General features: G+C 33.8%; 1 protein-coding gene across 1 annotated transcript; it reads right to left on the reverse strand.

Annotated features, from left to right (window-relative positions):
• Positions 1-1,077: 1,077 nt before the first annotated feature.
• On the reverse strand, positions 1,078-13,829 carry LOC119633890 (leucine-rich repeat extensin-like protein 3). The gene is made up of 3 exons (XM_038027701.1): positions 13,700-13,829; positions 13,284-13,483; positions 1,078-1,438 (listed from the first exon to the last, which is right to left on the reverse strand). The coding sequence occupies exons 1-3, from the start codon at positions 13,715-13,717 to the stop codon at positions 1,078-1,080; spliced, it is 579 nt and encodes a 192-aa protein (XP_037883629.1). The 5' UTR covers positions 13,718-13,829.
• Between the last annotated feature and the right edge of the window lie 5,476 nt (positions 13,830-19,305).

Here is a 19,305-nt window from a genome sequence, read left to right on the forward strand (position 1 = left end):
GCAAAGAAAATAAAACAAAAGCAGGGAAAGCATTGCTTTCAACCTCCTATGGGGGAGTTGATTGCAACTAATCTTGAGCTAGTTAAACGGGTGGCAAAAATTTCCTCCGTGTTCGAGCACAGTTTGCAGTTCACTGCTTAGCTACATCTTGTGTTAAACGCTACCGCTATACTCTACATAATGTCAACTTGCTTCCTTCACTACACAGCTGTTATGTGATACTTAAGTTGATCTCAAGCACACATTGCCATAAACTCGATGCTTGGCTTTTATAGCAAAAATTTAAACTGAAACCAAAAAAAAATTTACTCAACGCCCAAGACATTATTTTCAATATGAAACAAAACTTGAGTTTTCCTTGTTCGTTATTTAACAGTAACACAAGCTCATGTAGAATAAAAATCGCGTTCACTTGAAAATTAAAATTTTTTTTGTTCTTGTTTCTGTTTTTGTGTATAAAAAATCTAAAAAAAAAACTTCTTTATTAACGCATAAAAACACCTAAAATACAAACAATATTTAAAAATGCTTAATACATATAAATATGAATAAAATGTTTTACATGTATATATGTATGTATGTATGTATGTATATATGTATGTATGTATGTATTTATGCATGGATGCATGCATGCATGTATGAAACAAACGCACAGTCAGCTATTTAAGCAGCAATTAATTTGCATTAAATTAATCTGCAATCGTGCGACGATGCTGCTTAATAAGAACTTAAATGAAACAACAAAAAAGCTTGCTTTCTTATTAATCTAGACTTAAAGTAAGAAAAAACAAAACAAAACAAAACAAAAAAGATATTTGTCACTCGTTAAAAACTATTTTTATGATATCGTAACAATAACAAGAGAGTGAGTTAGTCGAGAGTTAGCAAAGAGCAAGATGCATATAGATCGAGTACAACATATAATACAAAATGAACACAGTGACGGAAATAGTTATTCAAGGTAGATGGAGGAGATAACTAAGATAGCTTGTGGATCACTTATCATTTTTCCATTTTATAGAGTTAATTAAGCCTTTCATCCTTTTCGAATTTCTTTGATTTCGTTTCTTAATGTTTTCAATGTGAGGGCGTTCCATATGACGAACTGGGCGCTGAGGGACCTGAAGGCGGAGCTGGAGCACCATAATCGCCAGACGGAGGTGGAGCAATACTGTTCGGATATGGTCCACCATTATCTTCTTTTTGCGTCTTATAGCGTATAAAGTACACTTCCGGTTTACTGGGCTGAGTGGGCGGTGGTGTTGGAATAATAATGTCTGGCTGATCGTCCGGCTTCTTAACCAACACATAAACTAATGTCTTCTCTTCGTTTTGTGGGAGAGGAGGTATTGCCGGTGGCGTTGGAACAGGTGGCGAGGGAGCTTTAATGAACACAATTTTGTAATGCTTTTGTGGCGGTGGCGGTAATATTGGTTTTCTAAAACATAAATCAGAAAACATTAAATTTTATATTGTACATAATTACTATACCAAATTACAATTAATCAAGTTAATAAATTAATCTTTATAAGAAAATTAATTTCAAATGGTCTGCCAAGCTGCACAGAGATCGCAATTTCCGCTTAACATAAACATTGATTTCCTTAAATACTTCCAATGCCGTACGCAGCGACCATAATGCTAGCTAGCTTGGGAGTGATTATAAATGGAGTAATAGATAGGTCTGTCTGTCTTTTGGTTCTCATGGCACAGAGGCACCCCAACAGAAACCTTGTTCTTTCTCATTGCATCTTGTACTTCTGCAGCAGATTAAAGCATTTGGAATTGTTTGTAATCTGTCACCCACCGCAGTAGGTGATCTGTTACGAGAAAAAGGGGTTGTCTTCACCAAAGTGCAAATTTCATCACCGTCTTAAAATTGTTTCAAGTCAGAAAAATTTCTTTGATTAAGAAAAATAAAATTAGATATAAACAATCGGTTGCGAAAAATTCCCTGAAACATATTAGAACCGTGTCCCTAACAGGTTAAAAAAAAAATGAGAACGCTTCGAAAATGCAATCACTCCGAATACCCAGAAATTCTCTCGAAAAAATATCTCAGCTTAATTTATGAGAACTTTCCCGAATAGCGAGTGCCGTTTGCATTATTGCGAACACAACGTTTCGGTTCCTTTTACTTCTTAAATCATAATCACTGGCAAAAATCGTTTCAAAACTTTCTTCGTCCTATCTAAAGGTGCTCTGATTGACCAATTCATCTAAAAGTAACCAAGGAATTTAGTCATTTGGAGAATTCTATTCATCTTACTGTTGGTCGCAGGTTTCTATTTTCTTTTATTCAGATCTTTTGTGAATATTACGCCGATGTGATATTTTAAATTATAAAGCATGTTACATCGTTTAACCCAAAGGATATGAAGATTTAAGAAACTTTAATGTGAAAAGAACAACAAAACAAATTGTTCCCTAAATCACGTGATGTGCTACATAAAGAGTATATCGACAGACTGAGTAAGCAAAACCAAAAGAAAATTAAATGAGAAAAACGCCTTGTTGTGCTCATTTAACAACTTCCCCACACTCCTTACAAATAGCATTCTTCTTCTTCCTTCTATTGTATGACAGTTCGTTTTATGAAATTTTAAGAAATAATTTTTGATTTTTTTGTGTCATGCTTCCTCATATCAGCACATATAGGCGGCTTCTATCAATCTTTGTTAAATCGCTATTAAATTTGGCATACACACCCAGGCGCGCATTTCACTGCTGTTACTTATTCATTTATTAATTCAGTTCAGCTCGACTTCGATATTGAAATTAAATTATAAATGCCATTAAAACTCTTGTGGAGACCACTACGGAGATTTTATAAAGGCCACAATGGAGTGCGCATTGTTTAAGTTTCATGAAATGAAATGGACGAGTTAAGCGTAGGAGAACTAATTTTGTTTAAAAGAATTGGTTAAGCGGTACATCGCATTATATACCTGAACATTTGTAGCGAGGATATATAGATAAGTCTAGGTCCACGTAGAAGAACGGACAAGTTTAGTTCAGCCAATGTGACACTGATAGCTTGGAGACCAAACAATCGGAACGTATTCGAGAATAATTCTCACCGGGGTCATGCGCAGTCTTTTCGTTACGTAAGAGTAGTTAAATTATTTTGTTTAGCATTTAATAAAACCCAGCTTGCGCTGTTGCTTAATAATAAGTTCTATGTGTAAATTGTAGAGGCGACCAATATTTTCCATCTATTGAATTGATAACACTGATAACAGCAAGAGACCGTGCAATTTATTTTAGACCAGAACGGCCATGGGCTATCAAGAGACTTACAAATAAAAGCGAATTAAAGTCATCTGCATATAAAAATATTTAAGCAAACCGAGGGCGTGGAAGTAAGACATAAGAGGTGCTAGCTGCAAACGAGGCGAAAGATTGCAAATTTCCGTGGAAATCATAATCAAAATGAATTTCTATCAAAATTGAAACCTAATTAGCAATTATTATAAAGTGCAAAGAAAAATGAAATCAACTCAAAAAATCTGATAACAAAATCGTTCTAAAGAGATTTACCGTACAAAGAAAACGAAGAGTATAGAAAACCTATTGAGCAATAGTTCATTTCAATCAATATCGAAAAACGGCGACGTATATATTTGCAGGAATATTAAATATGTATACTTATGCTGTATAAGGTTTGCTTCAGATTGTCTCAGCGGCCAGCAAGTTTTATATCATAATTCAGGAAGCATTTTGTTTTATTAATTTTTTAGTTGTTATTCGTCTTCATTGTACTTTGCGTTAATGTTAACGTCTACAGACACATGTGTGTATATAAAAATAAAAAATAAATATATAACATTACAACGTATACAAACGTAGCAATATTTTTTTAATGCATGCAGCATATCAAGCTATATACCATTTCGTGGTAGAAAATAAAAGAAAAGTTAATGAAAGCACTGACGCTTATAATAAGCGACACAATAAAACGCACAAACGCTGAAAATGACTTACATGATAGCGTTATAAGTTTACATGAAAATAAATAGACATACACATGCACTCACACATGATAATAATAATCATATGTTACAGTAAATTGTATGCAAGCAAACGAACAGATATTTTATAAATGTATTTGTGCATTTAAAGTGCTTATAAATCTACTCACAGGTATCCATACACACACTGAAATCGTAAACGGAACGTTAAACAACTGAAATTTTCGTGTGCTTGCCGTAAATTAAGTAAAAAATGAAAAATGAAAACAAAAAAAAACTCTTTTTTTTTTTATCTAAAATTAGCAAAGAAAGGAAAATTTATGGTTTGTCGAAAATAACTTCAAGAAACACACGCACACGTCCATAGTCAGCAGACAAGGATTATTGAAAATTTATTTTTTCAAGACTTTTCAGCCGCGATCACATCACATTTCTTAGAAAAACTTGCAGGCAAGACCACCCACCTTTTAACAGAAATTGCTCGAAACAAACATTTATAGCACATTAACCAGTTAGATCAGCTTAGAAAAAAAAACAATTGCAACATAGAAACAAATGCGATATAATGAAAAGCGAACAGAAAATGAGTTGGCAATGTTTGAAGTTGAAGTTGAACGCATATCAAAGGAATTAAATGACATGAAATTGGCTCCAGTCAACGCGATCTTAGATGATCGACCGCCAAGTCAAAAAAGAGACAGCAATGTTAAGAATATCTATCTATAGTAATACGATCGGATCACAAATGGTGAAATTAAAAATTTGTGAATTAATTGTCCAGCAACTGTTTGTAAGAGTCATACAATTATCCGTTCAATCATAGTGCAATTGTGACAGTATATGTCTTGTGTCTTGTCTTCAAATGCTTCAAACCTTTTTTATGTAGCCCGACTTTTTGCATCCATTATGAAAAATAATTGAATTAAATCGCGAGGTGTAATTGTTTTTCTCTTTTGGTTTTTGGCGAAGTCAAGCGGGGACTTTTTTTGGTTTGTTTTTTCGGTAAACAGTTGCAGAAAATCAAGACAATCGAGTCTTAAACGTAAGTAAAACAGAAAAACAAAAAAAAAAAAAACAAAACAAAATCAAGACAAACGCACGCCTAAAGGTTTGAAAAAAAAGGAAATCTTTGCAAAAATATTGCGATTTCAATCAATGCGAATAGAAATGTCTCCTTTCACTCACCAATAAAATACAAGCAATCGTAGCAATCAAAGTGTCATATAAACGGTCAGCAAGCAGAAATCACATCGAATGGGGAAAAACGCATTAAAGCCTAAAATATTCCCAAAATGATGAAATTGTATTCGTGTACTTTTTAAATAATCGCTTTCGGTTGCACATTAGATATGTTATGTATGGATACTGAGAGATATTGAGGTCTTGTTTTTTTTCCGAAGGAGAGAAGAAAATATTTTCAATGACAAAAAGAAAAAAACAATTACGGCATACACTTGCATCGACATGACCAGACAACAAGCGAAGTTTTGCTACAACTTGAGCATAGAAAACATGCTTTGTCGATTAGTTGCACGCTTAGTTGAATTTTTAAAAAGACCGGCAGATGAATGAATGAATTGTTGCTTATTGGGCGATACACAGCATTACATTAAAAAAGAATAGCAATCAGTTTAAACAAAAGATAGGAAAACTATACTCGCCAGTATACGCATTCGAAATACCTTACAGTAACCGGCTCAAATAATTAACGGATTAATTTAATTAACTTCTACACTTCACTCAACTGACGGAGTTTTTGGACAGATTGCTGATATGCCTGTCTATTTTATACCTGTTATCGACGGCTCAAGACGAAGTATGAAGATTACATATTCCTTACATATTTTTCAGTCTTCTCTATTGAGCACACAAACGGTAGTATCAATATTCCAAAGTAAAAAAAAAGTTTTTCCGACACACTATTCTATCATCGGGAAAATAAGCAAGCCCAGACGTTGTCTAGGAGATTTAAAGAGCATACTTTTCCTCGACACCCACTGACAAACGGAAGGAATTGAGTGTGAATCGGTACCCGTCAATGGCCGTGGCAATAACCCTAAATCAGAAGGCCTTACTGCGCCTAGTGTGATAAAATTATTGCAATTGTACGAACACAAAAACCCTTACAAGGAGATATTGTTAGATAGACAGACATTGACAAATTTGTTAAACAGGAAAGCTTTGGAGCTCAAGTTTTGCTTTGAGATTTCTAAAGATATGTACATCGTCTTGATCATGAGTACATTTTCTGTAACTCCTTTTTTGACAACATATTTCTGTTTGTTACAAACGACATAAGTAAGTCAACATAAGCGTATCTATGACGGAAACTTATACATCTTTGCTTATGACCACACAATGGCAACGCCTAAAAGTTGAAAAAAAATGATGGCCGGGGTCATAATGTGAGATAAAGATCATAATAGATAACGTAACTGAAGAAAAATGAAAACGAATAAAATTTAAGTTTCTTTTCCATTTATGTAAGGCCTTCAAAGCTTTGTCTGCAAATGTATCAACAGTAAATTGAGATTTTTTTGAAAATACGCAGCAAAATCTTTTGAGAATCGTAACTCTTATAATAAGTAAGTCATGTTTTGAATCTCTAATTAGCAGACAGCATTTATTTAAGAGTTGCACTATAGGTCCACTAAAAAGATAACATTGTAAGTTTCGAAGCTTCCCTCTCTATAATAATAAGTCGATCTGTTAATTCTTTCGGGCTTAAAGGCAGCAGTCGGTTTTATTTTGTAAAATTATTCGAAATTAGTCGCAGCCCGCAAATATTCTGTAAGAAGTTCGTTCATCGTAAGACCAAAAGTATCTGCCCTGTTTCTATAGAAACGCAAAACTATCGCTGACTAGAGGGATACTTCTAAGTTGGATAGGTAATCCTACGAACATTTACCTTTCAATATATACAAATACTGAACATGTTCTATATATCACATTACTATCGGTGAAAGGTAACTAACCTCAGGTGAAACTGAAACTGCTGCGGGCAAGGGCATCTTAACTGAAGAGATTGGGAAATTGATAAAGTCCTACTCAATCACTTCACTTTGTAAGAGGGGATAGCATTTGTACCTTCTTCAATTTATTGGTTGGCGTCCTGTTTTAACATGTGTGAAGCACCATCATTCACCATAGCATGCGCCAGCACTGCGGCGAAGTGCACTTCAATATGCTTTCGCAAAAGAAATCTTTGGCTATACCACAGGAATGGAGATATAGACCAAAGAATTCCATTTAAATTCAGTCAAAGTTGAACAAATTGGCGAAAATTGTTTTTCGAAATCCACAGCCCAATTTTTCAAATAATTAACTTTATACCTACACGATGAAATATTATATTTAGGAACTGTCAGCCAAACCTGGAAACAAGAATTCGACTCTAGAATATAGAAAAGTTGCGAAATTGTTTCTTGTACTAAATAAAGTGTAAAAGAAACTATATTTAAGAAAAATAAATTTCATTTATTTTTTTTTACTAAATTTTAAACTTTTATCTACTCGGCGTGCTCTTCGATTAATCGGATATACTCATACTTCATTTAAAAACTGCAACATTAGAAATGTGACAAAGCCGCCAACTTAAACAAAGAAGCAACTATAAGAAGAAGGAAATTGTATTCGTTCGGATCCTAGTCCCAAACATCCACAAGAAATATTACGACTACAACTAAAAATCTGCAAAATTTTATTCTAATCAAAAATATTACTACGTGTTCTCTCCCTGCATTAATGATTGCAAAGATATGGGAACCGTATACCGAAAATATTTTTATCACAATGAAATAAGTTCATAGGAAGTTCCTATAGATGTTGCGCCTTTATTGAATCGGTTGTCGTGTTTGCTCACTTGGTAAATGATTATTGGCGCTTCTTAGACGAAATAAAAAGCTAATTATTATGCGATATAAGAAAAGGTATGAAACTTGGATTCATCACTACAACGGACCAGAAAACGCAAATGTCGGCAGACATTTTGACACGCGCAAGGTATAATACAAACTCAACTGTCTCGAAAAGGAACAAAGAACAATAGTGCATCTTTCATAAAGTTATAAGTGCATTTGAATGGCGAACAGGCACGAAAACGGTGATAATCCTACGAACTTATTGAGTGATATTTCACTTACGGAAGTTTGTCTAGACTTTTTAGTAAAAATCAATTTTATCTGTTATTGTTTCTACTTCCTACTTAGAAAAAAAAAAAACTTAGCCGAAAACGTTGTCTAACCAGTTAGCTGTACCGAAGTCTTTAGCGATATGCACGCAGACTCGTTAAACATAGAGTATGTGCAAGTTGAAATTAGGTTGTAATGAAACGTATTAACAAAATATCACAAAAATGCTTTCGCACATTATTATGCCAAATACGCATTCATAATAATAAGAGTTTATGAGGAAATCCGACAAGGACGGATGGACGTATGCATTTATGACAGATTGTTGATTGGTTCCATCTAATCTAAAATCACAAAATCAAGTACAGGCAATTTTTTTTTACCCTCCTCTACATACGATTCTTTCTAAATATTGCTTCTATAGAGAAAATTTCTCGAGTGAATGGACACCCAATAAAATATTGTATGCAATGATAATGTTCACCTTTAAAATGTACTCTTTGTACACTTTGTTCATTTTTACTTTTTTCTCCTTTTTCTCTATTTTACTATTAAGGCAGAAACTGAAAAAAAAAAAAAAAAAAAAAGAAGTAAAAGAAATCGATTAATAACTTATTAAACTATTGATGAGTTTATTGCCAATTAGTTGTGTGTGGTAATTGCATTATTATATGTGTACAAATCCCATACCATCTCTCTGTCTCTCTCTTTCTCTTGTGTGCATATGTGTGCTATATATATATGCTGCAAAGGTGCACTCTAAGCATACATCACACAATTGCATGCGATCGCAACAATTTCAAACAACAAAGCACCGATCATCGTTACATTGCGTCTTTAGTGCAGTGTATATGTAAATAAAATGTACTTTATATTATAAACTAACGGTTTATGATTTATTAATGCAAAACGTGTTCATAAGTGCGCTATAGTAGTCTTTATCAGTTTTTTTTCTTTTTTTGGTTTTTTTTTTTTATATATATTAATATTGTTGTTTTAGTTCGTGCTAATAAACTTTTCAACGTAGAAAAAAGAAAGAAAACAAAAAAAAAAAAAAAAACTGAAAAAGAAATAAAAAAGTGAATATAAAAAGATTTGTGCCAATAAAGCGTCATTCACTTAAGTGTTGATTTAAAAGTTCCCCTGATTTTTATAAATTTGCTCAGTATTTGTGCATGTATTTAGCGTATTAGTGTAATTCTCTCTCATCGCCGTCATCAATCAATTGGCGCGGAAATCATAAATAAATTTTTCCTTTGCAATTTCATATTAATAATTGTTTCTTGTGTAAATATTTATTTAGCTTTTTCGTACATTTTTTTTTTTTCACAAATCACTGTCTTGCTATTGTTTTATTATCGTTTTTTTTTTTTTTTTTTGTTATTTCGCTATTTTATTGTTATTGTATTGTGTTGTAATTTATTGTAATGCAATACAAAAATTCTTTATATAATTTATTTGCCTGCCGTCAAGTTGACATAGTTTTTTTTTTCCTTTATATATATTTTTTCTAATCTTTCTTAAGCATATTGTCTGCCGTTTGACTTATGAATGCTAATTTTGTAGATTGTGTAACACGACACACATATTGAGGAGAGTTGTCCGAACGAATTTCCCATATAACAAAGTTTCGTAATAAATGTGGGGACAGTTTGCATAAACAAGCTTTACTTGAAAACAAAACAAGAGGGGGAGTTACGTCGTTTCACTCAAGACATTTTTTCTTATTGAATCTTTTTTCTCTCATCATCCTCTTGGCTTCCCTTTTAAATAAATTCTTTGGATTTTTCTTTATAGATGCCATAGGGGCTGCATTTAGCAGCTGCATGCGGGTCGTACCCTCAACAAATTATGTAACGTAATCATATCGATTCGGCGATAATGGAAATATCTCTATATCATCCTACAAACTTATTGACCGATGTATTACAAGTTTTTATTCGTAGTGAACAGATGTTTGTAGGAGCTTAACGTGATTACCCTCCCGCCACCCCTCTCTATAAAGGCTTAATAGCACAATGCTCGATGGCACATGGGATGAGTTTGTGTCGTCCAACGTTCCCAACGCTGTACCGTGGGTTTCAGATCATTAGCACTAACCATCACAAGGGTCAATGGGGCTTTCTCCCTGTTTCAGAACGTATAAAACGTATATTACCGCGTTTTCTGTTCCCGCTCTATCCAATCCTTACTAATTACCACCGTGCTTATACTCAGAGAGTCCCCCATCAGGCAGGCCTCCATTTTACTTTAGATAAAACCTGTACTTGCATAGTAATTTCACGGTCAAGTTTGGTGCGGAAGGCGCACTTGAGTACGAGAACAACCACCATCATGCTGGAGCTGTTCCCGTAGGACTACTCTCAGAGGCCATGCTGACATTAACAGATAGATCAGAATTTTTCCGATAAAAACTATTTCGCCACAGATTCTACAAAGGCGGTGGAGAAAAGCTGCTCACACCGTATGTCTCTCACTCCCTTTAGCCCTACTTGTATATCGCTAGATCACAGGCTTCGCTAGTAGAGAAAATATCGATCCTTTTATATTTTCTATGATGATCCTATCGTCGGAAAAAAGAATTAGATTGTCTGTATGTCTGTCATAATTATTTAATTAATTATTGAACAATTTCCAATTACTTTTTAAAGTGTGAACATTTTTAATTGTTTCAATTATTAATGACTAACGGATTAGCAATTATTAACGAATTTTTTAATGTTTCTTCTCATGTGCTTTTCATCTACAAACTTTTCTACTGGGCTAGTATCGTCACTTTTCAAGTATCATTTTAGTTTTAAAACGCTGACGTTTATGGGAAATAAGAGAACCTAATAAGCATTTTCTCATTTTCTCTTTAGATAAAAATCTCGAAATAGCCAAAGATTTTTAGATATTTTCTCATTTCCTAATCTCTGCACAGAATAAACCAACGTCACGCTTACAACATGTGCAAACACAATGTACTAAACTTAATGTTATCAATGATTTCATTCGTCCTTGAAAAATTTTAAAACCGTGACCAACTTTGACATTAAAAATAAGTAAAGAAATATTCGATAACGGAAATATGTTTAGTACTCAAGGTCAAGAATTCATGAGCAACACATATCTGTCTCTGTTTCTGTTTCTGTTTGTCTTTCTGACTCTTTACTTTTTTGGAACACAAACTTTGAAATGAACAACTTTTTGGGATTCGAGTGGAATATCGTTACAATCAATTTCAACGTTATGCATAGAGTCGATAAAACAACAAATTCATTGTTCTTTCCCCAAATTAATTAATAAACTAAGAGTTCATTCTCTATCATCGTCTACTGGTCAGCATTTCCCTCGAGACATGCCCCTCTCATGCACGCCACTTTAAATGCGAGTGCAATGAAATCGCGTACGTGTTTAGCTTCTAGCAAATTTATTAACTAATAATTTTATATATTATAGAATATACAGAGTTTAGTTCTATAGTTTTTGCGCTATTGTTATGAACAAGTCTAGAGAGCATCTTGTACGCATAAATTGATAGAGCGAAAGAAGAGGAAGGTGACGTTAAATTTTCTAAAGCAACATCTTTTCTTGCACAGATGCTAAACAATGTTGTTAACGTAAAATAAAATGATTTAATGTCAGAGTTCACGACCAGTATCCAGTATAGAACAATTAGGAAATGTGATTTATACGGAAAAAGTAAAAGAGTGTGCGTACGAAACAACACATTAAGGTTTCCGCAACTTATGTCTGGATCAAAATGAACTTCGAAAAATCCCTCTACCTTTCTCTCATCCGCAATCTTTTGCTATTGAAACCTTGGGCGTCACGGAAGGAGTAAAAAGAAATTAACACTTCAGGGATTTATTCCTCGCTTAGACCGAAAGACGAACATTTATTGGTCTGAACGCCGGTACAAGAAACTATGTATTTCTATTTTCCATAAGGTTCGTCAAATTTTCTTATTTTCTTTATCCATGATGGTAAGTCGTACTTAGGCTCCTAAGTGAAGTCTCTGAGCTCTCTTATTTAGAAAAGTCTGTTCCTTAAAGATCTGGATGATCACCGCTTAAATTCATATGGAAGGGATTAAAAACTTAATTAGGTCTTTGTAGTCTGCAGTTCTGCCGGAATATAAAATATTGGTAAACTTAGATTACCGCTTACCTAAGTAATTAAGAATATATTCTCCTTGAGGGAATAGAGCCAGATATTATATTAAGTCGTCTTCTTCTTCAAAGATTCTTTTCAATTGCGATAAATCAATTATGTAAAGAAAAGAACCAAAGGTTCAACTTGTGGTCTACTTCCTTAGCAGATTTGATTGTAATAAACAATTGCCTCGAGCCTGATTAGTTCTGGTAAAGTTTGCATATCCATGCCGGGAGACCCACAATACTTTAAATGTCCTTATTAGTTGCATAAGTTAATAATGAGGTTAGTGAAATATTTAGCACCGAGATTGTCCCTGTTATTTCTAGCCTCTCCTCTTTTTTTAATGCACGCTGTTATAACCGTCTTTGGTTAATTTATTTTAGTCCTTGCATTGTTGTTAAATACTGTGCTAATAACCTCATATTATTACACTTTAGTGTCCTTTAGTGTGACATCCAATGAGTAGATATTGTCCATAGAAGACCCCTCAATCGTGACGTCAAGATTATATATGTATAAGTAAATAAATAAGTACATTTGTATGGGTAAAAAGTCATGAGATGCGCTTTAACACTTTCAATAGAAAAAAAGAATTATTGAAAATTAATTAATTAATTCTAAAGAGACTGTAGTCTGCCTATAATAATTAAAGGTAGTTGCTCCCTGTCACAAAATTCGATACACTTTCCCTGTCATGAGTCCAATTCGTACAGCACTTGGCATTATACAAAAATTATTTTCCTTCTAAACAAAACTACTGTAGATATGATAAAATAAAAATTTACCGTTAAGCAACTTCTTCTTGTAAAAATTGGCTGTGTTGTGCTATAACGGTCTAAGAGCTTTTGCTCGCTGTTTTTTTACACTTTTATACAAGAAGAAGAAGAGAAAGAAGAGGGCAAGAAGCTTTTAAGACCCAAATGAGTTATTTGAAAATTATTTATCATTTACGTCACTTCCCATTAATGGTTTTCCACCCATAAATTTATCTTCTTCTTCTTCTTTTCTTTAATTGAATGATAAGAGTAATTAAGTAACTTACCTGGGCGGCAAATATTCGGGTTCTGGCGGTGGCACATGGACGTACACATGCTTATGTATGACAGGCGGCTGTTGTGGTGGCCCATAAACGGGTGGAGGGGCACCATAGCTGCCACTGGGTACATTTGGCGCGGAATAACTGCTAGAAGGTGGTTCTGGACGAGCAGCAGCTCCACCTGCTGCTACCAAAACTACGAAAACCTAATTGTGTGACAAAGAATATGAAGATTTTTCAGTGTTGGCCTCTTTCTTAGAACACGCTTCGCGAGTTCAATAACTCAAGAAATGATGTTTATTAATTAAAAATTTCAAATTTTCATAAGATTTTCTTATGAGAGATATACGAAAAAAAAGTATTATTTTTTTTTCTAATGTTTATTTAATTAAATTATTTTTATTACACTTTAACACACATACCACATAAGACCGCTTCATTTTTATTTCTTTTAATATTTCGTAAATTGATTTTCTAAAGGATATTTTTTCACTTTTCACACTTCGTTTCAGGTAAGCTTGCACTATACACAAACACGCACACACACTCTCTACTAAACAATTTCTTGTACTGTTTGCTCAACACTCTATATCTGTCTGTAACTGCTGGTAAGTCCATCAGTTTCTTTTATAGCTGTGGCAACTTGAACGTCTTGTAGCTTTTGTGGATATTTTTTCAAGCGTCAATTGCCAAAAAAAATAAAAATAAAAAAAAAAAAACAAAACCAACAAACGAAAAGACAAAATTCGCTTAAAAGAAAAAAAAATTCGCTAAAGCCCACCAAAACGAAACCAACGCTCACGGAACGAAGCCACCAAAGCTTATGTGAAGAAGCAACAACAATGGTGAACAGATCCAATTTACTTTATCGTTGAATTCGTGCGTGGAGTCAGAGTATCTGTTGTTCAGTTACGGTATAATTTTGTTGATTGTCTGTTCGTTTGCTTGCTGTCGATCTGATGTTGTCCGTTGTTTTCTATATATCAATGTATGTATGTATGTATGTATGCATGTATGTATGTATCTTCGTGTATGCGCGTGTATGTGTAAATGTGTATGGATGCAGAGTGAGCAACACATTTTTGTGCTACTGCACTTAACAGCACGTTGTTCGCGTTGTTGTTGTTGCATTGCATATACCACCACCACGAAGCAGACATCTGCCGCCAGCTATGCTATGCTTATGTTGTACAATAACTAAGGTAAGTAAGTATTTTGTGGATCGCATGATAGTGGAAACCATATGCTATTACTTTCGTTTTCATTAACTCTGCCAGACCTAAGACCGGAGCAGACTACGGATCAGCTCTGTTAACGCGTTGCTCTCTATCTGCAATTTTTCACGATGTTTTTAAGTTTTCTGTGCTCTTTGCTTTTTTCTTTTTTTTTTTTTTTTTGTTATGATGTTCAAGGTGATCTTCAAAAGCGTTTTTTTTTTTTTGCAAAATTGTGCACTGATTTTGTTTTTCTTTTGTGATTTTTTAAGAAAAATGATACCGTCACAGATAGTTGCAAGTGTTTCAAATAAGTTGTAACTCTTGCACTTAGCCGCAACAGATTCTTAGCATTGCGCCCATAATTGTGTAGCAAATTGACGATAGATTCAAGTAGTTTTCGCAAACGCCATTTTTACCAATCGCAGATAGATAGGGTGAGCAAAGTTCATTGCAAGTCTAGAGACGAGATCGCTCTTATTTTTTTTTTCTTAATCTTTGCGTTTTGTTTTTGTTCAAGTTTTTCTTAAAAGGTTCACTTTGCATTTATCATCAGCGGCAGCATCGGCGCTCATTATTAAAACATAACATTTGTTCTGACCAAATGTTGCACTGTTACTCAACAGCAGATGATTTTTTCATTTAAAAGTAATTGTTTTTCATCAAAACCAAAAAAGTAAAGAAGAAAACAACAAAAATCAAATCTGATGATGACTGTGAGATTTAAATCAATTAGATTTTTAGTTCAATTATAGAGTTTGAATGCTACCGGACGGTTAGTTTTGATTTAAATTTCGATTGTATCTCACATGTGTGCGTTTTTGCACTGCATTCCACATAAATTAATGTGACCTTCGAACCTTTCAAAATACCGTTGTCTTAATCGTAGGTACTCTCACACAACTCTACTCGGAAAGGTTAGTATTTTCTTGTATTTATATATACTTTACATATAATTACGTAGAGCAATTAATGTTTCCATGTTTTCTAAATAAACTTGCTAAGCTCAAGATGAAGATGAAGATGAAGATGAAGATGAAGATGAAGATGTTAATACATCAGCAAGTAGAGTTGAACTTGTTTTCATTTCAAATACAAACCGCTAGGTGTTTACATTACGCCCTGCATTAGGGTAAGCGCAGGTATCAGCACAAGAGAAATTTGAGGAACATTGCACCCTATTCACCGGTAGGATATTGGATATGATCGTCCTGACCACCGAGCCAGTCAGTGAAAAGGACTTCGACTAATCGATTAGTCGATAAGATGCCTTAGGATTCTTCCCACTAGTAAAGCATATTAATGTACTCTTTTTTGCTCTGCTTTTTGGTTCGCTTAGGCAATATGGCTTTGTGAGAGGTGGGGTTAAATTATTATTAACTAAATTGTTATCATTCGCAACTAACATTCACTTGTAATTAGACTCAGGTTAAATTCAAATTTATGGCACTTACATCGCATATCTCAATGTCTGTGACTGATCTACAAAACCCTGGCTTACTAATCATCGCGAAGATAAGTGATAAGATAACTCAAGATATTTTACGTACTTTTACCTTTGTGTACCCTATTATTAATCATATTAGAATTGTTAAGAGAATTTCGTGTGAACGTTGAATGAATCACTTAAGGAATCATTGCAACACATTGAAATAACAAATTATTCCACGTCAATGAAGGTTCATCACGTGCTTGTGGCCATAAAAATTTATTGCAACGTCATTCGTTACTGGTGACGAAATTTGAATAAATGTTTTATTCACATAATGAAATAAAGAAAAAATAAAAAAAAATAAAAACGAAAAATCTCTTAATTTTTATAGTAAATCATTTGTCATATCTTTGGGACAGCCCGCTATGCCTCGACTGTGCAATTTTTCTCAGTTTAATGCGAAATGATTTAATAAATATTATTATTGAATAAAAGCGACGAAGAAAATGAAATATTTATGCACAAAACTTGAAACTATAAATCAAATCCTAATAAAGCCAATCAAGGGTGAACACATAACGCATAATTTAGCACGATTTCCGTAATGCATGGTAAAGAGCAGCAAGTTCGCCAAAATGAAATGATTTCGATAACAGCATTTGCCTTTCAAATGATGACGAAGGCGCCTAAGTAAGTGTGCGTTTAAGTAAGTAAATAGGTATGAGATGTGTTTTTTGTGTGTTTAAGTGTTTGCTTAAATGTTTGAATGACCACCAGATAACGTTGCATAAAAATCGTGTTTTACACATTTTAAGATATTATTTAGGAAATATATATTTTCACCTACAACACACAACACACAACAAATTTACGGTCAAACATATCTTTCAAAGTGCTATCCATTTCGAAGCACTTTACCAGAGATTTTTATTTTCTTTTACATTTTCCACAATATTTCTCTCAGTTAGTTAATAGTTGCACCACATTTACTGGAATGGTCAAGTTTTGTGATCGTCATGCAGTTGCTTTTGCAATACGGCATTAATAGCTGCAATCGTGGCAACATATTGACCAATTGCATGCTTCATGCATATATTGCTTAATATTTTCATTTTAAATATATAACCTCAAGCTCGCAACTGAGCAAAGTCCCCGCGCAAAACAGCCTCCAAACAACTTTAACCAGCAATCGCTCAAAATGCATCTTTGTCACAAATATGCACGCGTGCGTGCATCGCGAAATATATTTAAGATGCAGTCATATTACGTATGTATGGATATATGTATATATGTATGTAAGCATACTTGTTGTTTAAATTGTTCGTACATCTTTCCAATTGAAATGATTTATCTTTAATCTACGCATCGAGCAGCAGCAAATAGCAACAGAAACAGCAACAGTAACAGCAGCAGTTGTAAGCCTTTGCAATTCCTTTAACTCTCTAAATATATCGCTTCTTAGCCGCTAAAAACGGCCATTAAACATTTTAGATAAAGTAAATCTAATTCCTCTTTCTTTCCACGTACATACATACATATAATATGTACATGTTGTAATGAAGTTAAGTGAATGGATTTTCTCAAGCATTTTTCTAACCTACAAATACAAATGCAAATGCGAAATGCAAGCATTTGTTGAAACATTTGATTTCATTGCAAGCTAAAAACAAGTTCAATTAGTCCTCTGTACGCTGTCAAATGACAGATGTCTTTAGATATACAGATAGATATATGTTAACATGCAAAGCAAGTAGGTATGTGCTTCGGATTAAAATAACTCGAAGAAGAGACGACATTAAGATGAAGTTTCATTTCCTGTTTATTTATATATATTTCGATTTTTTCTTCTTTTTCGAGGTTAAGTATCTGGTTTTACTTATTAAATTAGAGCAATTTGTTAGGAGCGGGACTCGCCAATACAAACCTGAATCCATCAATTGTAATTAACGGCAAACTTCACTTCCTTCTTTTTTTTAGTTTCGCTGTCTAAGCTAATTAAGGGCACTTTCTGCTTTGTTTTCCATAAAATTCAACTAACCAACGCTTACTATCCAGGGACGGTGTGTACAGTCATCAATGGAGTTCACCTCAAGTTCTCTTTTTCTTTTTTAAGTCTTATCCTTATGCCCTTATCTAAAGGTCTATCGCTACGGGTAATCAAAATAATACCTTCAACTATATTTACTCTCTTTTTTCCCACCAAAATTGACATTTATGTTTAATATTGGTTGGCAAATCACCATTAAATACCCTACACCGCTTCGCTTAATTCAGTTATTCATATAACGGTTTTCCAAAATAAGCTCTCACATGGGAAGTGTTCGAAAAAGTGGTCCGATCCGAACGATTTTCAATACCGTTCGTCGTTGAGGCACAGCACGTCAGTGCAACAAATTTCATCAAAATATGTCAACAATTAGTGTTGGTAGTGTAGTTTGAAAATAAGGAACAAGACGGACAGACGCACTTAGCTCGGTATAACAAAAAGTCGATCGATCTCAAGTTCTTCTGAGTATTGGGTACATTCCTACAAACTTAGCACACCTTGTTTCTGTGTAGGGTAGTGAAATAAAAAAAACGCCTACTAATAGAATTAATTAAAATTAAAATTCTTTTTCCAAAATTTTTATTTCAATTTAGTCCTGATTTGATTAAACTGTATCTTTAGAAATGTTTTTATTGTATTGTCACGATTAAAAATGATTATGTGCCAATGGCTGTACTAGCTTATGTGAATTCTAGAGAGGGGATTGCTTTTCAAAATGTTCTACAAGATATCCATCCACGTTTCGGAAATTTCTAAATTTTCTTATGCGGTGAAAAGTGTAGGGTATCGAATAGGCTGCATGATCGACATGCCTGCTTTCTGTGATAGGTTTCTAAGCCTTTTATAATATAATATTCACACACTTATGTTACATAATAAACCAAAAAATTTAATTTAATATATTTGTTTAGATGTTTTGCAAGTGGGCTGGACGGACATTGAAATGAGAAGGAAAACCCAACCACAGAAAGCCCAAACAATAGCCAACAAAGTAGTGATGGTAGCAGTAGTAGTAGTAGGAAAAAACATATATATTAGAGAGGATGGCTTACAAATGCTGTCAAGTGTAAAACCAACAACAAGAAAATGAAAGTAAATTCGCAATGATATCTGGAGGAGAAGATGTACTCGTATCTACAAAATACACATAACATATGATTAACATAATAACTTCATTTTAGTAGCAGGAAATTTTTAGAAAATAAAAATAACATTTTCATGCAAATTAAAAGAAAAAGTAAATTTTGACAAAGTATTCATAACCGAACTGTGAATGAATAAATGCAATATTTACATACGAGTATGTACCGTATGATGTGCTTTACATTGGTCAGG

This window comes from Glossina fuscipes, unplaced genomic scaffold (assembly GCF_014805625.2).
Source record: "Glossina fuscipes isolate IAEA_lab_2018 unplaced genomic scaffold, Yale_Gfus_2 2, whole genome shotgun sequence".
In the NCBI taxonomy this organism is placed as follows: Eukaryota; Metazoa; Arthropoda; class Insecta; order Diptera; family Glossinidae; genus Glossina; species Glossina fuscipes.

Coding starts and splice junctions, on each gene's coding strand:
- LOC119633890 (XM_038027701.1), bottom strand. Junction 1,439..13,283: donor CCCGAATATTTGCCGCCCAG/GTAAGTTACTTA, acceptor TTTATGTTTTAG/AAAACCAATATTACCGCCAC.